Here is a 27,955-nt window from a genome sequence, read left to right as displayed (position 1 = left end):
TTTATAATCGTTACAAAGTTAAACTGCTGAAATTTGTTCACTGAAACATTTTGACTTGCATTAATGCTTTACATCCACGCAAATAAAAACAAAAAAAATGCCAATACCTGATTTTTGTCCCCTTTTTCCACTTGTACTCATATACTCACCAAGTTTCCCTGAAAATATGACCTAACTGGAAAATAAGCACTAGCATGATTTTTCAGGATGCTCGTAATATAAGCCCTGCCCCAAACTAAGTCCCAGTTAAGATCATCAGCCAGACATGACTGTTTGAATAAATGTAGATTTCTGTACATAAATAAATATAGATTGTTGGAGCAAAAATTAATATAAGACCTGGTCTTATTTTCGGAGAAACATGGTAGGTACCTTTTAATTCATGGGGCGAGGGGGAGAGTAACATTCACAACTACCATTACAGGAAGAATTTTTTTTTTTTAAAGAATGAAATGTTTCCCATCCTAGTGGATTCTTCAGCATGTACTCCATGTATGTAGTATGTTAGCTGGATGTCTTCTGGCATAATTGTTACATGTTTGGCATGGATAGCCCACAGGTTGGTGTCTTCAAAAAGGCTAGCCAGACAGGCCTCACTTGCCTCCTGCAAAGCACCAATAGCTGCACTGTGGAAGCGCAGATCTGTTTTGAAGTCCTGAGCAATTTCTCGCACGAGATGCTGGAAGGGAAGTTGTCAATCAGAAGTTCAGTGGACTTCTGTTAACATCCGATTTCACAGGGTGCCACAGTACCAGGACTGTAACGATGAAGTTTCTTCACCCCTCCATAGAGGGCGCACTCTTGCAAGCATCTTTTGTAGCCGGCTGCTTTACCACCAGTCGATTTGCGGGCAGTCGGCTTTGTATGAGCCATGGTCTAGAAACCTCCTTACTTACCCTTCTTTGGCTGGAGCTCCGGGAGCTAGAGGCGGCGCTGGCATTAGAGGCCGACGAAGGCACAGCGGCAGCTGCGAACACAATTCTGACCCACATTTTTTAAGTCTGTCCATTCCTCACCCATTCATTTGCACTGGATATAGAGTTATGGTTGTTTAAAGAGCAAGCAGAGCACACCCTAAACTGGGAATGTGGTTGGCTTACCTGAGTCACATGGCCTATGTGAAAGGATGGATACCTGATGGGAAAAATGGGTATTTGTTAGAAAAGAGGAAGGAGGGAATGGATGCTGAGTAGGCAAGCAGTGGTATCAACTCCATGGGGTATGCTTTGGGGGAGTTGACAGGGCTTGCCAATGGAACAAATACTGGGAGAAGATGGTTCAAGAAGAGCTCTCACGATGTTGGCTTCAGCAATTGAGGTGGGGGATTTTGCTAAGATGGGGAAGATTGCCAGAAAGCTCAGGTTTGAGGATAATCAAGGCTTCTGCTTTCATCAATTTTATTATATCATTAGACATCAGGGAGGTAGGTGATGGAGTTGTTAGATATAGGAGCGTGAGATTTCAGGGAGAGGCTAAAACTGAGACTAGAGAATGAAACGATACATGTGGAGCTTTTTCCTTTTTTTCAAGCAAGCTAACTGGAGGAGATTACTAAAAAGAATGTATGGACAGAGCAAGAACTGGACCCAGGGCAGAGTCTAGACCAGCGGTTCTCAACCTTTCACAGGGGTCGCCTAAGACCATCGGAAAACACATATTTTCGATGGTCGTAGGAACCGAGACACCACTCCTCTATCCGTCTCCAGGCCCACATGCAGATACGCCCACATACGAGTACCCAGCGACCCGTGAAAGGGTCGTTTGACCCCCAAAGGGGTCGCGACCCACAGGTTGAGAATTGTCAAGATTTAGAGGTGGAGTACAAGAGAAGCCCTAAGGTAGCTAGAAAACTTGAGTGTAATTTCCCAGCATCATATGTGTGGGCAGACTGAGAATAGTACAATTGTTAGCTCTGCCAAAAGGTAAATGTTCCCTCTCTCAACTTGGTAAGTGTGGTACAGAAAGGATATGGGTTATCTTTAAAAACTACTAGGTAGTGACAGGCCACAATAAGATATTACTAATACACTACATGATCTTTCAAAAGAGAGTTGGCTCATTATTGCAGTCCTCTAAATTAAACATTCAGTGCGAACAGGATGAAAGGACAAGGCATCCAAAGGCAACAATTCCAATCGAAGGCCTGATGAAAACACTGACCATTATTACATCTACAATTTGAATTCAAAACTATTTCAATTGGAATTGATTATGGAAAATTACAAGGGAAAAAAACCTGGATTCAAGTCCATCTCTGACACCCGTTAGCTATGCAACCTTAGACCCTTTCACTTCCTTATTTTCTCAGAGACTCATTTTCCATTTGATGAAATATTTATAATAGACAGGTCCTTCCTGCCTATTTTGGGGGTGGGGTGGGAGGAGGGGTTGTTGTAAAGATCAAAAGTTAATCTATTAACTGTAAAATCCCATAATTTTTTTCAGCCGTCTGGCTAGTCTCATTTTCTATCACTCATGTGCTTAATCATCCTGATGCCAAATACCAATTTCCAGGTACTCAATCCTTGAGAGAGAAAACCACCTACATTTTGAAATTTCATTAAGGATAAAACACTGGATAACTAGAGATAACCCACCAAAGCCCCTGCCTAATTCCTATAAGGTTTCACAACTGTACCTCACCAATTTAAACTCAAGTCACAGGAGGTGGCCATCCCTCTGGGTACTGACCTGACACTGTCAAGGTGATTCATGATATAGGGTCTAAAGATGACCTTGTTAACCACTGACCAGAATATTTAAAAAATACCCATCAAAATATTTCTTCACATGCTCCAGTACCATGTCTGCCTTTACTATATAGTCCTTTTACACTTTCCAAATTCCAAAGTTTTCTTATTCTTTATTCCATCTGATCACGTAGCAGTTCTATCAGGTAGGCAAGACAGATTTATTCATATCTTAGGAGGAGAAAACTTATTTATGTTCAAAATCATTTTGAGGCATAACTTAAATTATATTTCAGGTGCCCAACTCCTATTTTGGTGTCAATACTAATGTTATATAAATTTTACATTTTATTTATTTATTTTTTTAGCTGAGCCATCCTGTCACCTATTGGCAGCTCAGCTCGGGCCGCAAATCAAACCGGTGATGCTGCTGCTTAGAGCTCACACTCTTGAGCGAGCTCTTAACCAACTGAGCCACTCGGCCGACCTCAATTTTACATTTTAAATTACTCAAAATACCAATGATTCTACTTCTAAATGAGTAACACATTCAACTTTGAAAATATTCCTAATAAAAACTAATAAAATATATTAGCTCCATCCTAAGTCTTATCAGAAAGAATCCTTTACTAACCAAATTAAGTCTTCCAGTCACAAAAGAGGTGGCAACAGGACTAAATAAATGTTATGTGACACCTGAGAGGACGCACATGTTAACAAAGTACCTTGAGCCCATTTCCCTAATTTTCACGGAGGACACCATTCTTAGAACTATAACCAAACCACTCCGGATTCTAAGTACTAATAATACTCTATAACTATTAATACTATTATTAATGGCTCAAAAACTAATTAGCAATTTTAAATAATATTTTTAAAACACAGGTTTTGAAGGGTCACCTTAGAAATGTCAACAAATACTGCCTAAGCTTTCAAAATACAGATGAGATTAAGGTTAAATCTAAGTTAAAAGAAGTAGTTTATACATAAGACCAACATTTAATTGCTGTGGTTTAAGGAAAGTACTGAATTGGGATCAGATAAATTCTAGCCTCAAATCATTTACCCTCCTGAGACTCAGTTAACATTAAAAAGAATTCATAATAGGAAATTTTACTGTCGCTATGTAATAAAGTCCTGGAAAATCATGAATAGTATGAGAAAATTAATGATTACAGGCAAAAGATCAAGCATTCTGAACCAAACCAAAATTAAGTCAAAACATTTATTTTCTGAGTTACAAAAGCAAAAATAAAGCCAAGCAGGTAATGAAATAAACATTTTTTTTAAAGTGTCCCATCTTGGGTTTTCTGTCCTACAATTTAGTAAACAGTTCAAGTTTAGGTTGCTTCAACACTTCTTCTGGATTCTATGAGGTCTCCATCTTATAACCATGTTTCTCTAGTTCAGCTCTATAATAAAACACAAAAGAACAACATCACTAGACATTTTTTGTGATAAATGAAAGAAACAGTTGGTTTTTAGACATAGCACAATAAATAAATCAATGAGCTAATTAAGGCTAGGCACCAATTGAAAATACTACCAATAGCTTTATTTTAGTACCTAAAAAGAAATCTATTCAAGAAGGAAACTGGATGTGAATCAACATAATACTAATAAAATTTTACTTTCCCATTAGTAAACTTATATTTCAGATTCCTTAATTTTCTGATAAATTTATTCATGGAAGAAATGTGAACAATTTACTACTATCTTGTAAATATCTTCCAATTACAAGTGTTGTTCATAATAAACATTTAAATACATTTTAAGAATCATTAACCATAAGGTAAAGAACATAAGACACTGGTACCAAACTTTCAAGGATTTCATAATCATCAAAATAGGTATTACTGTTATTTACACATAAAGAATAAACAGACTGCTTTCCATATTCACATATCTATTGCTCTGAGCAAGACAAAAATTATAAATCAAATTTAAGGATGTGTGAGAATTACTCTGCATTAAAAATACAAGGTATCATTAAATAATATGGTGAATGTATACATAAAAAAAACTTAATACAATAAAAGACACTGTGCCATTAATCCCCCTCATTTTACTCCCCCCTCGCTTCAAACACACATCCATAGTTCTTGCCAGTTTTTGAAGCAGTTCTGGAAGTCCTCTTTTGTGAGTATCTTTAGTTCCACTGTCATGGCTGCCTCGATGTCCGGAATCATTTTGACTTTGGGGAAGACCCAGAAGTCACACGGTGCCAGATCCTGTGACTAAGGTGGATGAGGACACACTGTAATGTTTTTATTTGACAGAAATTTCTGTACCAGAAGCGATGTGTGACATGGAGCGCTGTCACGATGGAGGATGATTTATGGCACACTTTAAAACACACCTCAACCTTAACTCACACCTGACTGACTGCACCGAACAAGCTGAAATTTGTCACACGCTGTTACTAAGGTTCGATGCGCGACTTACCATATTGAAGATCCCTGCCTTTCTGTTGGATGGCACTCAGCAGCAGCATTCACCGATTTTGTGATCACAACAGAAAGGCTCATGTCACACATCGCTTCTGGTACGGCAATTTCTGTCAAATAAAACTACTAAGGTGTGTCCTCATCCAACTTATTCACCAAATCTGGCACTGTGTGACTTCTGGCCCTTCCTCAAAGTCAAAATGATTCAGGACATCGAGGCAGCCATGACAGTGTAACTAAAGACACTCACAAAAGAGAACTTTCAGAACTGCTTCAGAAAGTGGCAAGAATGGGACAGTATGTTCAAAACGAGGGGGAGTATTTTGAGAAGGATTAATGGCAATGTGTCTTTTACTGTAACAATTTTTTAAAAATTTAAATATGCACTGTAATTTTTTATCACACTTCATATATAGGCAAAATAAATAAGTTATAAAATATTAAATGAGACTTTACTTTCCTAATTTTAAATGTGGGTAAAAATCTCCAAAATTTATACTGGAATAAATATACACACTTTAAAAGACACTTTTTATAATTTTAAATAATTTATTCAACCTGAAGTTTCAGTCACACTTTGAGTGTCAACTGCAACTGTTGATCTGCCCTGTATAAAACATTTGCACAAAAAAGTTTAGCCCTATAATCAATTTCAGCTATTTAAACTACCACTCCAAATATCATCAGCAACTTATCCTGCCACAATTCAGATTTTATAAAAGTTCACAACAAAATTATTTGAGGTCCAATCTATGATAAAACAAATGTAAAGTATGATTAATGTATATGCTACATCATTACATCCAATAAGAGAAAGACATTTGTTCTCAAGTATAATTTAGCTTAGACACCACCACACTATCCAATGTAAACACAATGTAAAAAATGCAAGGAATGATGTACAATATTTATTATTCATTTCCCCAAACTCCTTCAATTCCCTAAAACTTTTAGTTATTTCTAATACAAATACTAACCTACAGTCCATGAGTAATATTAAGGCCAGAGGTTTATTCATATCAATCATCTCTGTCTTCTGCTCAGGTGTAGGGCAGTATGGGCTGGTGGTACAAATATTGGTTTAGGGGTCAAGAGATCAGCCCAAGTTTCTGACTCTACACCTTCCTTTGCCAAATTTAATTTAAATGCTTCCTTTGCAATCCCCAGCCAGGAAAATACCTGTCCTTCATATGTTTCTTATTTAAAATGGAAATAATTTTAAAACTTTCTTAAACAATAGTTTTCTGCTGCCTTTAACAAAATCAATATAGATTATTCACTTTCTCTTATTTTAACAACAATGACATAAAACACTACCAATCTTAGATTTAGGTAAACAAGTACACCAAATCCATCCAGGTTTGTGTCCATTTGACTTCCTGACAGTGACCAATTACACTTATAAATGGTTTCCAAATACAAAAGAAATAATATATGCTTCTCTACTAGCAAAATTCTTAAAGATGAAAATTCCTTTGCTAGAACTTAGGACATTAAGAAATCAAAAGGTGGGCTGGCCAAGTGGCTCGTTGGTTAAGAGTTGGCTTGGGAGTGTGAACTCTGAACAGCAGGACCACTGGTTTGGATCCCACATGGACCAGTGACACTGCACCCTCTACAGCTAAGATGGTGAACAATAATTCGACCTGGAGGCTGGGCTGTCGGGAGGCGACAGCATAAGCTGCAGTGAGGCTGCAGTAGGCTGCCATAAGCCACTGTGAGTGGCCGTCCAAAGGCCAGCAACCGATCTGCCTCACCTGGGAAGAGCGCAATGATCAAAATACCAACATGGGCCAGTGAAGCGACATCTTCCACAACTAAACTGAAGAACAGAAGGACAGCAACTTTGTTCCCCTTCCCTGGTTCCCCAACGCTGTTCCCTCCCTCAATTCCCCAATAAAATCTTTTTTTAAAAAAGAAAGAAATCAAAAGGAAAAGAATTCTAAGCCACTAAAGAAAAACACAAAACAATACTAAAACATTAATATCATGAGTTTGCTGGAAGGAAAAATCCAGCAAGGAGAAGAAACAGGAAAGAAATCCTGCAAAATTTCAAGGATATCACAGAACACACATAGTGAATGTACACTATTTGAAACAAAAATAGCAACATTCCTTTTACAACAAAACAAGAATAAGACTAATAGCCACTAGTAGGTTTGGGAACTCCTCTTACTTAAATTAGGAGCCATAGTGCCTTCTTGGAGTTTTTATGTAAAATGTGATGCAGGGTCAGAAAAATCTCATAATCCTACCTATTTCTATGGATATAGAAAGAGCAAATGTACCAGAAACAGCAAAAACAGGACTTTCAGTTACTTGTAGAAACAGGTGGCCTTTTTCTTTTTCTTTCTACTTCTACTTGTTAAAGGTAATTACACTGAAGAGCAATAAAAATATGGAGAGTAGAAGGCTAGGTCCTTGCTGAAGACATGTCACTAAATAAGAGGCAGATCCAGAGTCGGAGCACAAGGAATGTGACTACTCTAGAGTAGGAACTGCCTCTCCAAAGGTGGGATTAGGACCCAGCAACATCAGAAAACAGTACAACATGTCTTTGTATCACGGTTTATAAGACCACATTAAAGGCCTCAATGCATTTCACAAAGACTTAGAAAGCACATCTTTCAGGAGACTTACTATCAATCAAGACAATTTTTTTTTTAAAGATTTTATTGGGGAATTGAGGAAAGAGAACTGCCAAGTTGTCCTTCAATCTTAGTTGTGGAGGGCGCAGCTAGCTCAGCTCCAAGTCCAGTTGCCATCTGGCTGTCCGTCGGCAGCTCGCGGCCACTCAGCTCAAAATGCCGAGTTCAATCTTAGTTGCGGGTGGGGTAGCCACCATCCCATGTGGGAGTCCAACAGGCAACCTTGTTGTTAGGAGCACGTGCTCTCACCAGCTGAGCCGTCCTACCACCTACTGGCAACTCAGTGGCAGCTCAACTTGCGTGTAGCTCACTGGTCCATGTGAGAATCGAACCGGCGACCCTGTTGCTCAGAGCTCTTGTTCTTACACTGAGCCACTCGGCTGGCCCAAGACAATTTTTTTAAGGCAGGAATATAAATATTATCTGAGGCGGTGTTGTCCAATAATAGTAACAGCACATGCCTATTTACTGAAATTAGCTCCTTAAATGTAGTTCATTAGCCACGCCAGCCACATTTCATGTGCTCAGTAGCCACATGTGACTAGCACGTTCCGTGTTGGGTAGCGCAGCTTACAGAACACGTCCCTTACTACAGTGAGTTCTATTTGGTAGCCCTGGAGATGTATCAACAACCTTGTGGGAAAAAGTATCTTATTCACTAATGGAGATACCAAGATTTATACACTTATGGAAATCCACTAACTTAAAGGCAGAAACACAACAGAGAACATAAATGTACTGTGGAGGTGTATTACAAAAACAAAAAGCCACAAAGAATATATGGATAATATTCTACTTCCAAACAAGTAAAAAGGCAAGATGTGGTAGTGACAAGAAATCTAATTATCAACACATGAACTAAAATTCCCCGACAAAATCATAGCATTCAATAATGTCTTGATTTAATTTTAAGAGAAAAGTGCTACTTTATGACTAATGAAAGACAAAAAAGATACTTTGAAGAAATTTGACTCATTTGAATAGCAAAGGAAGAAAACTCATTTAGCCTCAATTTTAAAAAATTTCAAGATAACAGAAAACACTGATATACGATTAAGAACACAGCACAGTGATCAACAGAGCTCAAAGCCCTGAAAATAAATATTCTAACAGCATAATATGATTCTAATGAGGAAAAAAGGGGAGATGCATATTTTTTAAAAAGGCAGCAGGGTGTTCTCTCATGTGGCTCAGTTTTAAAAGGATTAAACCAAAAATAACTGCAAAAATGAGGTAGCAAGAACTTGTACACATGGAATGACTTTAATCCTACAATGGACTCAGGTATGAAAAAAAGAACAAAAAGGGATTTTGAGAGCTATATATGGATAAAGAAGAAGAAGAGACATATCTAATGCCTGGGATAGATGGTGTAATAACAGATTTTAGAGAAAAAGCAGGATGACTGTTCAACACCTATTGTTCCTATCTTGTCCATGAAACGGAAAATGAAAAACAAAATTAAAAACTAAGACAGGTGAGATAACTCTATACTACATTAAAGTAGTTTAAAGTCTCAAAGCTCTGAATAATTACATCTCAGGATACTGAAAGAACAAAAGGATATAGCCAAAAATCAGTCAGTGATTTTGAGAAATCATGGAGAATTGTACAAGTACCAGAATAACAGTGAAAGGTAAATTGTACTAGTTCCAAAAAGGGGAGAAAGAAGATGGATAAAATTATTATTAGTCTCCAGCAAAATACTAAAGTCTTTAGAATGTAGGCTTTCTAAGCCCATTTAAAAAAAAAAGTGTAGAAAAACTATTGTGTTGTGATTAAAAAATAAATTTTAAAATTGTGATAAATTATCTCACTTTCTTTTTGAACAAATGTACTAGAATAGAAAATTAGAAGACTGCAACAGAACTTCCATATCTTGATTTGAGCAAAGTATTGTGGCAGTCTACTTAGATATCTTTGTGGCAAAGACAGAAACATATGGGTTGAATTCGAATAAAACTAGGGAGGAAAGAATTGTCTTTACAACAAATGGTGCTAGTACAACTGGATATTCACATGAAAAAAAGTGAAGCTGGACCCTTATTTCACAACATATACAAAATTAATTCAAAATGGATTGAAGGCCTAAATGTAAGAGCTAAAATGCTAAAACTGTTAGAAGAAAGCAGAGATGAATTTTCATGTTAAATTTGGCAATGAATTCTTAAAAGTAGATAATCTGAACTTCACCAGAGTAAAAAACTTTTCTGCAAAGAACACTATAAAGAAAGTGAAAAGACAACCGAACAGAATCTGAGAATATATTTGTAAATAATATGTCAATTAGGGCCCAATACCCAGAATATAGAAAGAACTTTTACAACTCAACAACAAAAAGTCGAACAACCCAACTTAAAAATGGGCAAAGGACTTGAATAGATATTGCTCCAAAGAAGATATACAAATGGGCAACAAATACATGAAGAGAGCTCATCATTAGTCATTAGGGCAATGCAAATCGAAACCACAGAGTTACCACTTCACATCCACTAGAATGGCTATAATAAAAAAAATGAACATTAACAAGTTTTAGTGAGAAGATGAAGAGCTTGGAGCCTTCACAAATTGCTGATAGAAATGTAAAATGGTTCACCTGCTGTGGAAAAGTTTGGCAGTTTCTTAAAAAAGTTAAAGAGACTATGATATGATCCAGCAATTCCACTCCTAGGATTATATCCCAAAAAATTGAAAACAGGTATTCAAACAAAAACTTGTACATGAATGTTCATAGCAGCACTGTTCACAACAGCCATAAGCTGGAAACAACCCAAATGCCCCTCAACTGATAAATGGATAAACAAACTGTGGCCTGTCCATACAATGGAATATTATTCAGCCATAAAAAGGAATGATGTACTTGATACATGCTATAACATGGATGAAACTTGACAACATTATGCTAAGTCAAAGAAGCCAGATACACATCACTTATTGTATGATTCATTTATATGAAATATCTAGAACAGGCAGATCCATAGAGACAGAAAGCAGATGAGTGGTTGCCAGGGGCTGGGGGAAAAGAGGAATGCAGAGTGGCTGCTTAACAGGAATGGTGTTTCCTTTTGGGGTGCTGAAAACATTTTGGAATTAAATAGATGGTTGCGTAACACTGAATATACAAAGTGCCACTAAACTGTACATTGTAAAATGGTTAATTTTATATTACATGAATTTTACTTCAATTAATCCATCATATTAGGTAGATTTGTACATGAATATGCAAAAGTACACTCCCTTCACTTCAATCTCCATTCCAGGCTGAGAATCATCAATCTATTAGATCCTAGAACTCTGATTCTAATTTTTGCTCAGTTATTCAATATTGGCAGAAAATTAACGTTGACAGAATTAAACCCACAAGGATAAAAAATAACAAGTATGCTCCTATTTAACTACTTTTGTAAAGAGCCTGGGAAGAACAAAAGTTCTGTGCAATTACACAAAGTATTCATGTTTAGAAACACAGGAGATGAAGGCAATATGTCTTTTTATAATCCAAAAACATATTTCAAAGATTAATTATTCTTTAAGAGTTCAATTATATGTAAATTTCATATTCTGTGCATATAATTAATACTAAGTTACATAAAAATCTGGCTTAAAGCTTACCGTAACTGATTGGAGAAGTCATCCTCTACATTGTCATCATCCCAATTATCTTCCCAGACATGTGCATCTTCATCTTCATCTAAACCAGTCCAGTCTAAAAACAGAAACAGATGTTATCTAAACACTTCTCATATATCGTTTCCATAAATACAAAAACTTCAGAAAGTTTGCCACTGAAGACTCACTGTCACAATTCAAAACATCTAATATCCTATCTTTGAGAGTATGGTAATCTTCCTCTTTAAATCTCAATTTCTGCTGTCTTGTTCTCTCAGTTCTTGAATTTGCAGATAACCTAAAATAGGAATTAATATAAAAAATTCTATTTGCCATGAAAATTTGTTATAATTTCAGGAAGGATATCTACTTTCCTGATTTCTCCTTGGGCTAATTTTTATAAGGTCTATTTCACAATCTTTCAAAACACATCACTAAAAACACTAAGGAAAGTTGAGGAGCAGGAAGATACAAGTCTGAAATTTAAAATTGCTAAACGTAAAAAAGGATAGCTCATGTACACATAATAAAAAGTAGGCCAAATATTTTCTTCAACATGACTGCAAAGTTGTTTTAGATAATGTCTTTATTCTTTAAGACATGCATGCTGAAATATTTAGGGGTCAAGTCACTTTGTCAACAGTCTACTTACAAATGGCTCTCATATATTTGATGTATATTATATATATTTCTACCATATATATGTATGACAGAAATAAAATAAATATGACAAAATATTTACTGATAAAACTTAGGTGTTTACTGTCCTCTTTTTTATTGAGGTATAATTGACATATACCATTATTTTAGTTTCAGGTGTACAAAACAATGATTTGATATTTGTATATACTGCAAAATAATCGCCATGATAAATCTAGTTAACATCATCACCATACAGTTACAAAAAATTTTCTTCTCCATTTCACCCACCTCCCACTTGCACTCTTTTGAAAACTTTTATTAACATATAGCTTGGAAAGTTTCAAAATTAAAATGTACAAAAAATAGTTTTAAAAAAATCAGTTTGGATATCACCTATGGAAGCCTTCCCTACTCCCTTCTCCTCCTCACCCTCCAAGATTAGGTCCCTTCTTTTGTGTATATCTCTATCACAGCACTTACATACTGTACAATCATAATTATCAGTTTATATATGTCTATGTCCATTACTAGTGTCTGAGCTTAAGAATAACTAATCTATTTATTTTTGTGTTCTTAAACTCAAATAGTACCTAGCACAAGTGGTTGTGGAACATGCAACAGGAACTCGAAATCAGACCTTGTATATTTATGTTTCATCCCCACTTCAAAAACAGTAATTATGAACTACACACTCTTAAGAGTGTCCCAGCCATTAGCTTCATCTTGGTAGTTACCTATTAGATACATGGCTAAGAACATTTCAGCCTGAAAAGAAAAATAACTAAATAACAAAAGGTATAGTTTAGGCTTTTCTTATAACACACATATAAATTTAAAGCTATTCAGCAATGGCTCATAGTATGGGTATTTTATTTCGTTACATTATGCATCAACAAAATTTTTAAAAGCAAGGTATATCTTTATCATGATTTAAGAAAGTACTATCTCCATTTACCTGGTCCCCCAAACCTGAAACTCGGGTGGCATCTTAGCTATTCTTTCTGCAACTATCACAATCATTCATTATGTCCTTTCCATTTCAGCTCCCAAGCATCTCCAGAGTTAGTCTCCCCTTCCCTCTTCTTACTGCCACTATGTTAATATAGGAGTGACTATTACTGTGGTCCTCTATCTGTCCCTTCCTCCCCAAATCTTACACAGTATATACCCATCCTCCACAGATGCCTAAAACGACCCCTGCCATTCCTGTCAGTTACTATTCAAAACCTTCAGGTAGGAACCACATTTTATTAAATTTGCAACTCTAATGCCTATAGCTGAATGCTGGGTACACAGTAGAAAGTAAATAAAATGCTGGGTAGATGGAACTACATTTCTCAAGTTCCCTGCCTCTGAGTGGTCAATTGCTAGTGATGGTTTCACTTGGTTTCAGTAAAGCCAAGAATATGTATTTCAAGATAGAAGAGATCAACAGTATCATGTATTATGTAAAATTCTCAACTGCATTTATTTTAAGAATGCTTTTGAGAATAGTGATCACCTCATTCAAGGTTCCCTTAAGAGTGATCATGTGGGAATTTCTTTAGGGCCTTAGTGCCTGAAAAATAAAAAAGTTTCTCTTAGGCAATTTATTTCAGGTTGCTAAGAAGCTCAGGCAAACGTATACCTAACTTTAATCACTGTACAGAGCAGTGAATATATGTATATTCATTAGTAAAAATTCTCAATAAAAAAATTGTTACCTGCATCAATTTTCTTTTATCTCTTAGTAATATTATTCTTCTCAAAGAGGGAATATTGCAATTACCTAAATTCAAATCCTGTACTATTCTCTGAGCACCTTAACAACAGTAATACTTAATAATAGCAAGTATTAATTACATCTCAAAATTAAATTGACTGGCTAGATATAGCCTTACATTTTCTCCTTTCTTGTAGAAGTACTTTAAAGCTTAAACTGAAAATTTTTATTCTGTTTGTGAACTAACTATATTTTATAATGAGAGTAGATTAAGAAATCAAAGAAAAGGAAATTATATTCAGGATTTCCCTCTGTTCCCAAAGCTAAAGATTAACTAAAAGAATAACATTTCTGTACTTTCATAGACTAGAAAAGTGATTTAACTATGTCAAGATTTAAACATCGAGTACAGGAATAAAATAGTAGTTACTCCTATATTGCCATTGCAAGCAATAATAAACTGTTTACTATGTATATTATAATATTATATATACACTTTTTTGTTGTTGTTCTTCTAAGAACAGAGAAATCGTACTAAGAAGTAAGCTATTATAAGGCAAAAATAGAGGGCAGAACTGCAGTATTAAGTATACAAGTGAGGAGCGTTAAGTAAAGGCGGTATGGGCCTATGATCAAATTTTAAATTAAAAAGGAGCCTCGGGCCGGCCGAGTGGTGCGATGGTTAAGAACTGGCTTGGGACCCCAGAGGGCCCCGGTTCGGATCCCACATGAGGGCCAGTGACACTGCCCTCCACAGCTAAGATGCTGAACAACAGCTCAACCTGGAGCTGGGCTGCCGTGAGTCACCAGCGACGGCGTAGGCTGCAGCCCCTGCTGCAGTGGGTTGCCGTGAGCTACCGTTTGTAGCCAGCAGCCAGCGTGAGCAGCCAGCAGCCACAGTGAGCGGCCATCCAGAAGCCAGCAACTGATCTGCCTCACCCGGGAAGAGCGCAATAATGGTGCCAACTTGGGCCAGTGAAGCAACATTCTCCACAACTAGACTGAAGAACAAAACGACAGCAACTTGTCTGTTCCCCTTGCCCCAATTCCCCAGCACTGTTCCCATCCCCCCAATTCCCCAATAAAAAAATCTTAAATAAAAAAGGAGCCTCATTTCAAACAATAGATATATTTCTCTGTCATACTAAATCACCAAAAATCAACCAAATGATTTTAATTTTTAAAACTGAATAAAGCAGTTCAAATCTCAAATTTATCTTTTATAGAAATTTAGATTTCTTGTAATATTGAACTTGCAATGGAACTAAATCCATTATCCCTTTTATAGCAAGTGAACAAGAACTATAATGCTTTTCCTACATATTCCCTCCAATTACTATTATACACACACACACACACACACACACACACACACACACTATTATACTATATTATTAAAACCTAGAGCTCTGTAGCTACCTAATAATATTAAAAGACAACTTAGGATTTTTTGTTTCTTACTTTGTTTTGGCATTAAGGCCTTCCGGTGTAAAAAATTCACATAAAACTATTTCATTAAACTGCAACGTAGCAAGGTTTGGCTTTATGCTTCAAGTATTTATAAAATGGCTAAGACTGAGGATTGTTTAAAATTACAGAATTTTGGAGACAGAGAAAGCCTTAGAAATCACTGTACATTATACCCCTTTGTTTGAAAACCACCACCACCAAAAAAAAAAAAAAATGAAGACTGTCTTACAAAAAAAATTTAATTTTTTTCTACCATTATTTCACGGCTTTAAATCCTAGATTTTAAATATGCTATTTAGGTTGAGTCTAGAAATAAGAATTGCAAAGTAAATATTTGTTTTACTAATATATTAAGGAGTCTTTATAAAGATACCTAACAGAGTTTAATGTTCCACAAAATAATCTGAATGCATTAAGATTGGATAATACAAGTATGTTCTTGAATAAAGGGGGTGACATAATTCAAGCCACAACTGAATTGTTTTAAGGTTCTAAGACACCAAGTCTCACATCAGCCTGAACCACTTGTTATTAATCAGCTTCCCAAATTGTTAACTAGGTAGAGTCCATCTGCACTGGTCCTTAAAAAGGAAATGATAATGTGTCAAAAGATTCCATTTGAAATAACATAAGAGGAATATATATTTCACATGTCTCTGCTAATCTTGTAAGCCTACCCTTCCCAGAACAGTAAAAATACAGGACCCCAGAAACTTTTAATCTAATTATGACCTGATTCAAAACGTTGATTTCAATACTGTTACTACTTGATGTCATTCAAATGTCTTCAAGCTAGCTTTAATTCTTTTACCTTTGAGAGGCTAAAAAAACAACACACTTGTTAATTTGTGCCCAACTGCTTCAGAGAGGCAGAAACATATGTTCAATACTTGTTTTGTAGGAGCACCAACCCTTAATTCTAAAAAGGCTAGAAAAAGTCAAAATTCTTAACATAATAAGGAAGATACTAGTTTGAAGGTTTTTTTAATGTTAAGATTGGTATAATTTTTAATTTACCGAGCTGAATTCTGATGATCATTTAGCATGCGGTTAAAGCATCTCCCCCTCTTTTTATAACCATCTCATGCTATTTTAATGGCAAGGAAAGGAGAAGAAGACAGAAATAAAATCCCAAGAAAAAGAAACTGGCTCACGAAGCAGGGAAAACAGTATTGTGAGCAAGAGTTTAGGTGGAAGAACACACAAAAAAAGACTCATGACAATAGTTCTATATTTCTTTGGCATCATCGTATAGTACTTCATAATTATGACACTACTGAGTATACAAAGATACAAAACTGGAAAAGCTGGTTAATTAAGTGTTTTATTAATCATTACATAAATCTGAATATACTCTTTAACCTTAATGTCTTATCCTGGGAGTAAGATGCACTGAAGTCCATGGGCCGTATGATCCTTCCAATCGCCACAGATGAAGAATCCAAGACAATAGTTAACCTTTTGAATTAGAACTTAAGTATTTTAAATTATTTAATAAGAGCACCATTAGAAACTTAAGTGTTCACAGTGACAAACCAGAAACTATATTTTAGGTAGAAACTCTTCTTTATTAACTAGGAATGTTCTAAACTGTATTATATAAAAAGTTTCAGTGATAAAAGTTTGGGTATAACAGTCCGCAAAAATATTTCCAACACTTACAAATCCTTCATGCTGTACACATAATATATGTAAATTACAATATATGTAAACTCTACTGAGTGAATGTGTAACATAAACAAGCTGTGACTGTTGTAACCTCTGGGATTTGGCTGACATCTCTTGCAATACATCTCTGACTTGTTTTAATTTTCAATTATAACATACACAAGATAACCATGCAATTTTATTTAATCACTCATTTTTAAAGCCTTAAACCCCAAAATAGCTTTTTTTAAAAGGACAACAATAATAAAATCAAACAAGGATACCTGATTCATGTCTAATGCCTTATTTCAATACATGGATGATTTTATAAAGTATACACTTTATCTTCAACACTAAATGCATTGTCAGGATTGTGATTAATCGTTTAAATAACCACAGCTGTGTTTACTTCAGTGTGCAGGCCTCCAGATGTGTACTGGTAAAAAAATTACCATATTTTAAGAAGTCAGAATTGGAAATAACCAATAACAGATGCCTAATACATTAAGTTTCTAGCAATTCTAAATTATTTAGGACTTTACTCCAAATTTGGCTTTGTTCACATTTGCCAGTGAGAATTACATCTGTGACTAGCTTTATATTTCAAAAAGCTGAGCAATCAAAGGGTCCCACATACTTCATCTAAGTATCACCTTGACATTTAAGTGTGAAAAAGGGTTTTCTCTCAACTTAATGTTTTTAAAATTACTTACTCTCCCCACCCTCCAACACACATTCCAAAATTTCTTAAAAGTATGAAGTATACCGCTTTGGAGAAAAGCAAGAAGGAAATTCAATTTATACCAAATAGGGTTGCAAATATTCTATTCTGGTCTATACCGATTTTCGGGAGCTTCGAATTCTCATTCCTTCCTTAACTTAAAAGCTACTATGAATATAAACAAACTAATCTCTAACAAAGTTTCTTCAAATAAAAAATGTGTCTGTATATGCAGAACATTACATGAAGAAAAATGTAAGAGACAGATGAAAGCTCAAAAAAGTTCTAAATTGTACACTCATCATCATAAAGAGAACAGCAAAGGTTGCAAATAGCATCATTATGTTCATGAACCTAACGAAGCCACACTAAATTTAGTCATTCTGAGATAAATTTACATGTGTTCCTGCTGAAGTTGTATGAAATAGATTAAAATTTTTTATAAAATTTCATTTCCGTAGGTTATCATGATACAAAACTTCTATACCCTAGAGATCTAATAACTCTATTCAAGTGGCTAAGAAATCAGAACCTAGCACAGCACCATTGGCTACTATATTTTCTCCAACAAGAACCAAAAATGTCAGTGAGGAACTTCAGAGCAAACAACCAAAAGGAAGTCATAAATGATGTTGTTATCAGACTTCTGGAAAGCCTTTAGTTATTTGTGACCAGAAATTTGAAACAGAGGCTCCAAATAACTTACGAAATCATTTTCAATTTTTCTTACATTTAAAAAAAAAGTTCAAATACAATTATCTTCACCAACAATTTAAATATATAAATACACATGTATTAATATAAATATATATAAAACATATATAAATATATATAAAATAATCTGGCAGAATGGCTCCACTACAAAGTCATGCTGACATTGGTTCTCTTTGTTGATTAGCACTTTTATTTCTCTTTAATTCTATGAAATTCCAAAAAGCCATTGCTACTCCAATCTTTTCCAAGCCCTCATGTCCTACACTCATCTCAATTCCCTCATTCTGCTCCTCCACATACTGGGTCAAGGGTATCCAATGTGAACTCCACCATCCGCCATCCATTAGACATACAAGAGCAAAATCAGAACTCTAGATTTCTTCTTATTCCCCACTCCATATCAAACTAGTTGCCAAAGCTCACAGTTGTTCTTGCATCATTCCCTTGACGTCTTTCCTAATAACAACCTATCTCAAGCCCTTAGTCCTCACCTAATCTATTTCACCAATTTGCTATTATCTTCCTTGACTCTGTCTCTTTCTACCCTTTCAAATTAAGTCTGCTGGGTTCATTTTTCCTAAACTGCCTACTAAAGAAAACTCATACATATCAAACAAACAAAAATTCCTCGTTTCATCTACCTAAGGATCAAATCCAAACTGGTCATTTGGCTTAAAGCTTTCCATGATTAGGCCCCAAACTACCTACATTTTGTAACCACTATTTCACAGCCAAATTATACACACTGATTTTCCACCTCGATGCATCTACTCCTCCCTTCTTTTGGAAACCCCTTTCCTACATTTGTCTTTTGAAAGCTCTGTTCAAATGTTGCTATCTCACGGTGTACCCGACTGGAAATAATTCCCCTTCTTTTCAACTGCTGCTGCACTTTACTATTGGTTGATTAATCCCCCCTGCGCCTCCCACCAGCAGCAACTGGAAGGAAACGAAATGAAATCCTAACGTCAAAGCAAAGTTGCTCTGGTTTAGTTGGGGGTAGGAAGAGAAAGACTTGGGAGTCCCACCTCCCAATATAAGCACTTGCAAATACTAAAAAGCTTAAGCTTGGTATGGAAACAACTGAGCCATCTCTCTTGGCATTTGTATCACCAAGTTCATAGAGAAATATCTACCTAGGAGTCAAATTTGGCTCAGTGCAGTCTCTAGTTAACTGCGACCTTGAGAAGTTATTTAATTTTCCTGAGCACCAAATATTAAACCATCACAAGGCTGCTATGAGGATTAAATGAGAATATGTATCTGAAGTACTTAGTACTGATAAATGGCAGTCAATTTCATTCTCTCTGCACCACTCAGTACCAGATTTATAGGAAGCACTCAGCAAATACTATATATCCAATGAATAAATCATCTACTATGTGCTCATCACTGCAAGGACACTTGAGGGGTGAAGGAGATAAAAAGAGCAACATGTTCCAGAACAAAGACAACAATACCACTTCTACAAAGCATTACATACAGAATAGAACACAAAACTAAAAAAAAAAAAAAAATGCTATTTGGTTAATTTTTAGTACTTCAGAAGAAGAGTATAGTATAGTTTTTGAAACTTTTATTTTCCCCTCAATGTTTTCACAGTTCATCATATTTTTCAATGAGAATCGTTTAACAAGTGAGTAGTAACACTATTTAAGTCATGATTGCTTATTGCTTGTTCATTCCATGAAATCAGTGAAATAGCTAATCAAATAGTTTTTCAAAGTAGTTTTTCCATGCAATATCCTGAGTCACATCTCTAACTATACCCTCTCAAGCACCAATTATCTTGATTTAGATTTTTTTCCACACCATTGTATTTTTTATACCTCTTGTACACCTGTATGCATACTTAAACAATGTATGCTATTGTTTTATGAATTTTCATATTACATGAATAACCACACTATTTTTAAAGTATTTTTGGAAAAGAATTCTGGCAATATTTTTTAATTTAGAAGTTTTTAATACTAGAAAATAAATTATCAAATAACCCACAAACTCAACAAGTTTAATTTTGGATATACCTAAAATTACAAATAAAATATTTGTCAAAATAGTTCAAATTCTAATAAACTAAATACCAAACGTCATCCAAAATCCAAATGACTAAATAGATCAGGGGGAGTAAAGAAAGGGGATTAATGTTCATTGAAAACCAACTTTATGCCAAACTCTATGCTATACACTTCACATATATCACTGTTATGATCTGTCCCCCAGAGCCCAAAAGTCTTATATTGAAGCCCTAACCTCCAATATGATGGTATTTGAAGAGAGAGCCTTTAGAAGGTATGAGGTCATGAGGGTGGAGTCATCATGATGAAATTATTAGTGCCATTTAGGAAAAGATGCCAGAGAGCTTGCTCTCTCTTCTTTACCTTGTAAAGACATAGTAAGAAGGCAATAGTCTGCAAGCCAGGAAAAGAGCCCTCACCAGGAAATGAATTGGCTAACACCTTGATCTTGGACTTTCCAGACTCCAGAACTGTGAGACAATAACTGTCTGTTGTATATGCCACTCAGTATATGGTATTTTGTTATGGCAGGTCAAGCAAACTAATATAATCATGTAATACTTACATGACTCTAATTACTATCCATAAATTACATATAAAGAATCTGAGAATTAAGAAGGTAATAGTTCAAGGAAACACATAATGGTCAATCTTACTCAAATTAAAATGATGCAATATTTTTCATCCATCAGGTTCACAATGACTAAAATGTTTAATATAAAATATAGGCAACGCTATGAAGGAAAAGATGAATTGCAGATGGGACTGTTAATTAATGTAACCATTCTCAAAGGCAATTTGAAAATATATGTCAAATTTCAAAATTCACTGGTCCTAGTGAGGTGTCAGAGCCCAGGCAGAGCTACAAGGGCATTCCCGTGGAGGGGCAGCATTGTGTGGTTGGTGTGTCAGAGCCTGGACAGGGTGAAGAAGTCATTCAGTACAGGAGTGAGAAGAGGGTGGCCTGGCATAGAATGTTGAATCCCAAGTGGGATAAGGAGGGCATCTGTGGGTGAAGGAGACAACAAAGACTGGATAGGCAGGTGGGTGACCAATTAAGACAATGTATTTATAATAATAGAAGCCAGGTTTCTCACTGTTGGGGAAAGAAATTATAACTATGGACAGAGGGGGGGGGGAAACTAGCAAAACCCTGTGGCGTTGAACTGTAATTGGAGCTATCTGCATGAACTCATGATTTTATACAATCTATACACACTATATAGGTATAAAGTATATACATGTATACACACACTAGTATGTTTCCTAGTACCTTCCACTGAGATGGTCCCAAACGCATTAGCACAACTGGAGTTAAGATCTTGCCTTCTAAATATAATTCTACACTAAAAGGAATGCATCTTGGAGAAATGGCTGATTGCAGGGCTGGAGAAGGAAAAGTACAAGATGAGCTTGGAATACCTTTTTGTGCCAGAATGTTAGGAAATGCACAACGAATGATAGTGACATGTCAAAAGGTCACAGAAGACAGCCTTAAGGGGTTCCCAATGTTCAAATATGCGACAATATGAGAATCAAAGCAAATAATAGTAATAAATCATAACCCACTGAATAAGAAAACATGGGCCTATACTGACATAAATAAACAAATGAATAAACTGAAAGCTTGATGATAAATGGGCTACTATATTTACCTAGTTTCAAAGTCCTTCCTCACAAAAGACCTATTAAGAATGAAGGGAAAATGAGTTATCAAACAATGGAAAAGTCTCTCAGATGCTACTACCTTAATGTGAACATCATCAGGATTGGAACAAATAAGAATCATGTTCCACGTGATAGAATGCAATGAGAACACATCACGACTGATATTCCTGCCAAGGTGCAGAGCCTGAATCTAATCACATGGAAACACGAGACAAATCAGAGTTGAGGGACATTCTACAAAATAACTGGCCTATACTTCAGAACTATCAAAATCACAAAAGTCAAAGACAAACTGAGAGCTGAACTAGACTAAAGAAGACTAAAGGGCATGACAACTCAATGTAGTAATCCATGATTCTAAATTAAAGACATTATCGAAACAACTGGAGAAGCCTGAAAGAGATTTGTGGATTAGGTGATAGTAATGCATCAGTGTGTTAATTTCCAATTTTGATGTTTGTACTGTGGTTATGTCTTTGCAGGAAATACACATTAAAACATTCAGGGGTGATGGGCATCAGACTGGCAATTTATTTGCAAACGGTTCAGGGGGAAAAAGGTTGTTTGTACTTTCAATTACTCTGTAAATTTGCAATTATTCAAAGTAAAAAATTATATTAAAAAAATAAAAATGCACCTGCAAATTTGATCTGGCAAATTCTTCTCTAAGAGTCTATCTTATAATAAGCACAACAGCATACATACAAAAAGATGTAAGACTATTCACCACAGCATATGATTACCATGAAAGGACATTCAACAGGCACTTTGCAATTTACTGTATTTATCTTTTTTCTTAAAAATTTTTAGTAACATAAATTCTCCATTTCTTACTACCACCATTAATTAATTTACATGTGTGACGGTATTATTTATGTGTCCACTATATTACATTTAATAACTGAAAACAGCAAAGCCCCTTTTGGTACTAGGTAAATATTTTTATTAGTGCACTATCTGACACAGTCAATATTAGTTTTTCTACCTTCTACATTTAAGATTCTAAGGAAGCCTTCTGCTAATGGTTTAGTCCAGTTAGTATCCAATGTTCAAGTAAATATTTCTCAGTGGCATTTTTCATAGGACAATTCTTCCCTGTGCAGGACTGGTGTGAGCAGCAGGCATTTAAAATCCTTGACCTCTACCCACTAAATGCTGGTAGATATTTCACATTCCTACCTATCAAATGAATGTGACATCCAAAAATACATAAGGTTTCCTACTTTGTTAGGCACAGGTGAGAGTGCCTAAGTTATTTTAGAACACCAACAACATTGGGGGACCACCCTGCTATGTGCCTCAACAGACATATTCCCATCAATAACAGTGTCTAACCCAGGAATTTCTCAAGGAGGGTTGGGGAAATGGGTGGTATACTGCTCTTGATTTGTTCGAATACAGCAGTTTCACTGGTTAAAGAAAAATTACAGAATACTTAGTATAATAATATTTTCTTGTAAATACCATTGCTTCTGGAGGCAAACTTTCATTTTAAATATTCTAAAAAAGCTTTTCCCTCAAAAAAAGAAAAAGCTCTCAATTTTGTCACGGGAAAAAGAAAATAGAAGAATGTAAGAGCCCACTTTTTCTTCTCACTTTTAGTCTCACCCACCTGTTGTCAGAGATTGACAATATTTCAATACCCTTTCAGTACCAGTCTGACATGAAAAATTGTTTGAAGTTTCAAATAAATTAAAGTATTTTAGTTTTAGACCCCACTCTACTACTACCAACCTAGCTGTATCATCTTGACAAATTCTATCTTCTCTAGACTTCAAGTTGCTTTCCAGTTCTCAAATTCTAACCATACCAAAGCCTCCAAAATGATAATCAATCATGCCCAGGATGTTGAATGTCTTCCTAATAAAGCCTATTCTCAATAAGTTTAGTCAAGAAATTGCAGAATGCATTTCACAAAGACCCTAAAAATGATTTTCAACAGTTCCTATTTAATGACTAGATTACACACTTGCCAATTAGAATTACGAGGAACCGCCAATGTAACACAAATCCAGAGTAAATAAAGGGGGTGGGGAGAAGCATTTGTTCCTTTGCACTTTCAGAGAATCACCCCACCTTATAACTTACATTAAAGAATAGCTATTCAGAAAAGAAAAAAATGAGGCCTCTATGAAAACACATTATCTGAGTTTCCTTTTTAAAACAGAAATTCCTCCTCCTTAAAATGACTGAACTGACATCCTACCAAACAAGTTCTTATCTGGGATGAGATGTAGCAACAACAGTCCTAAAAAATGGACAATCCTTTGGTCAAACAGGGATACATAAATTTCAATAAAGGCTTTCATATGGCAGGCTCTCAACTGCAAGCTACCCTAGACAGTGGACATTATCCTCTTTCTGGAGCAGAAGAGACTCAACAAGGCCTCTGAAAGAAAGACCTCCCATAGATTGAAAAGATGATTACAGGCAATTTTAAAGTTGTGTCTGTGCTTCTGTCAGTGGCATATTTAACACAAAGATAATCACAAGGAGAATTTCCAAAGAAGGCAAAGAACTTGGAAACTAATTCAGGGAGTTAATAACTGAAAACTCAAATACTGAAAGATTCAAAGGAGGCCACAGTTTTAAAGTAGTGCTTCTCCAACTTTAACATGCATACACATTTTTAGGAATAGTGGTAAAGTCCAAACTGAGTCAGTAGGTCTAGGTTGAGATGCCGCGTTTAACAAGCTCCCAGGTAATAGCAAAACTGCTGGTCCCTAGTAGATCACACTTCAAGTAGCAAGGAAACTGAACCTTGACTTGGGCCCTAAAAAGTAAAGAGATGACCGTTTCAAAAGAGATATTATTCTTTGGTGATATTTTTCCAAGTTTTTTTCTTTTAGTTTTGTTATTTATCAGAGCAGTTTTTATTAATAAATATTGACTGGCTTCACCTTGTGGGCTATTTTTGTATCTAGCAAATCTAATTCAAATTAACATGAAAGGAAAAGCTGTTTGAATTATAAACCAAAGAAGAAAAATAATACAGAAACCTGAATCAAACAAAGGCATATCAAATGTATTTCTCATTCTAAATGGAAAGTTTCCTGAATGAAGTAGGCTCTACAAATGCAAACCTGAAAACAACAAATATCCCGTAAAGTGACTAATAAATAGTGAATGTCTTAATAATAAAAAATCAGTCTGCTGTGAGAAGCCTTTGGCTTCACAAAATAATTCTTTGCTTACCCTTTTGCCTTTAATGAGATGTTTTTTTTACCATGTAACTCCCAACATTTAGAACAAATTGCTGCTCACAGCATGAACTTAGAACAAGAACAAACTACATATTCTGCAAAAGCTGTTAAGATGAAAGCTGCTCAGAAAAATCATGTATCATCAGGTATACCGTTGTCTTTCCATCCTTTTTAAGCAGTCAATTCTCAACTACTTATTTTAAATGTTCATTTATTCAACAAGCATTTATTGGCCACCTACTCTGTGCCAGGCACTTTGCTAAATCTTAGTGATAAGCTTGGTTTGGAGACTCAGGACAGACCTTTCAGATCCTGGCTTAACCACTTAATGGCAAATTTTAAAAATCTCTGCACCTCAGTTTCCTCAGGTTGTGGTGATAATTAGACTATATAATGTAAATAAAGTGCCTAACACTGTACCTTGTGTAAGATAAACAATAAATAAATGCTATTTGAAATATTAAGTTTCAGTAAGAAGTGGATGCTGCTCTCCACAGGCCAGCTTTCTACTCATAGCTCAATGTTGGAGGATTATGAACCAACTTGAAAGTGAGGTAAAAACAAAAAAACAAAAAAGCGTCTTAACAGATAAATCTACTACCAGAACAAAAAAAGCAATCCCCACCATATATAATGAATCCCAGAACTGAAAAGAAATGTGCTTTGGGTGAATTATGAGTTTGTGTAGCAGGCACACTAATGTCTCCTTCCACTAAAAAAAAAACAAAAAAAAAACCAAAAAACAAATAGAGTACACTATAAATACAAAGCTCTGTGGTCTTATGCATAATAGAATCACCATAGGTGCTGCCTAGGACAATTTTAGTAAAGGAGTAATTGCTTAAGTGTAAAAAAAAGTGTAACACATTTGTACACCATTAACCACACACAGCTCTCTTCCTACCACCTTCAGAAAGACTACCCAACAGTTGCCTCTTTTGCTTGTAAGTACTATTTATCCTACATTTGGCCAATAAAGGAAGTCATTCTGAAAATTTAACTTAGCCACAACGATCTAACTCATAAACAGAATCAGTACAGCTCAAGAGTTGAAGAACTCTGGCGTCAATTGGGCCAGCGGCCCATCCTGTCTAGCCAGTTATGTGACACTTGGCAAGTCTGAATTTCTTTATCTGAAAAAGAGTAATACCGGTACCTGCTTGCTCGATTTGTGAAAATGAATTAGTGCCTCTTGGTAACCATGGAGCTAATAAAAATAATAAACTTGTGTTAATTCGAAGTTAAGTGATTAAAAACGAGTGAGGAACAAGAAGTAAAACATTAAGCACCAACATCTGATCCGCCCATCCTACTTAACAGGCTTCATCTGTAAAGTCCTAAAAGTAAGCAGCACTGGCCTAACCAGGAACAACTTAATTCTGGAAGGTTTGAAGGCACAGGAAGGCGGCTAAGCCAATAGAAAATAATGGGGGGAAAGGTTACGCAGACAGGAACGGGGTGGCGGGACACCCGGGTTCAGAGGAGAAGGACCGGCCCTCCGGGACACCCGGACAAGGGGTCCAGAGTCGCCGTGGCTCCTCCCAATGAGGAAGCAGAGAGGCATTTAGCCTCATCGGGGAGTCCCACCGTGACACTCGGTGGCCGACGCCGGTCGCACGGAGCGTCGCGCGTGCAGAGCCTCCAGGGCCGGCCGCAGGGGTCTCGACTTCCCGCGGGCGCCTCCCGGCCAGGGCCTTAGTCCCGCACCTCCTCCACCCGAAGGCCTGAGTCACCGTCCCCGCGGCCCGGAGGCCGGGGCCCAGCCGCTTACCTTCCGCAGGGAACTCCTCGAACTCGTCGTCCTCCTCCAGGAGACCCAAGTCGACCGGCTGCTTTTTTTCTGACATCGCCACCCTCTTCGCCCAAAAGCTCTCGGGCCAGTAGGAAAGTTGGAGCCCCGACGCTTCCTCTCCGCAGCCGCCGCCACCGCTGCCGCCTCCGAGGCCGGCTTTACCATAGAGATGCGGAAGAATAGCAAGGGGAACAGCGCGAGGAATGCTGGGATACTGGAGGTCCGTCGAGCGCTTCCTGCAGGCTTAGCAAGTATTCAGCTAGAAAGGTTGATTATTTTGTACCTCTACCGTTTTATCCAGAGTCTCTGAATTGACAAACTTGATATCAGGGTACATTTCCCTAACTGGAAAAGACTCATAATGTGTAGGAAAGTTAAAACCTTTACTTAGTTTACTGCTGAGAGATGAGGTGTCCGCTAAGATTCATTGAAGGCTTGCTAAATGCCAAGCCCTTAGCATAGATTAGCTCCATCCTTACACCAATTCCTTAAGCATAGTATTAAATATGCCCATATCACATATAACTCAGATTCAGAAATAGCCAGAGTCACTCAGGTAGTGCTAGACAATTCAAATGCAGATTTGTTTGCCTGACTTGACTCTCCAAACTCTTCCATTATTCAGTGTTCCTCCATCTTTTAATTGCACTGTGGTGAATACCCTATTAAAGTGTGTGTGTGTATCTGTGCGTGTGTGTCATAACTATGTTACAGGTTATTATAAAATAATACCATGTAAAACTCGATATATATATAATATTTTATGGTGTTCAAAATGTATCATTTTGAATTTTTAAAATACTATTAAATATAATTTTGAACGTAGTTGTGAACTATAAAACTGTTAAATGTGTATGTAATATTATAGATGAATATTGTGTAACATAATTAATTGTACATTTTGATACATGTGTTTGTTTATGTATTTAAATCTCATTTATTTAACAAGATTAGTTTATAGCATGTACCAGGCAGACACTGTGC

At 36.2% G+C, this 27,955-nt stretch overlaps 1 protein-coding gene and 1 pseudogene across 1 annotated transcript; both read right to left on the bottom strand.

Annotated features, from left to right (window-relative positions):
• Window positions 1–321: 321 nt before the first annotated feature.
• On the bottom strand, window positions 322–1,640 carry LOC109393135 (histone H3.3-like; annotated as a pseudogene).
• Window positions 1,641–3,895: 2,255 nt separating this feature from the next.
• On the bottom strand, window positions 3,896–27,151 carry SEM1 (SEM1 26S proteasome subunit). Its single transcript, XM_019662066.1, is given in 4 exon segments — window positions 3,896–4,102; window positions 11,398–11,491; window positions 26,951–27,086; window positions 27,089–27,151. Coding segments are annotated over 4 exon segments (321 nt in total). The 5' UTR covers window positions 27,137–27,151; the 3' UTR covers window positions 3,896–4,059.
• Between the last annotated feature and the right edge of the window lie 804 nt (window positions 27,152–27,955).

This window comes from Hipposideros armiger, unplaced genomic scaffold (genome assembly GCF_001890085.2).
Source record: "Hipposideros armiger isolate ML-2016 unplaced genomic scaffold, ASM189008v1 scaffold_365, whole genome shotgun sequence".
Classification (NCBI taxonomy): domain Eukaryota; kingdom Metazoa; phylum Chordata; class Mammalia; order Chiroptera; family Hipposideridae; genus Hipposideros; species Hipposideros armiger.
The sequence above is the reverse complement of the archived record's forward strand: the minus strand, read 5'-3'. Positions and strand labels throughout refer to the sequence as shown.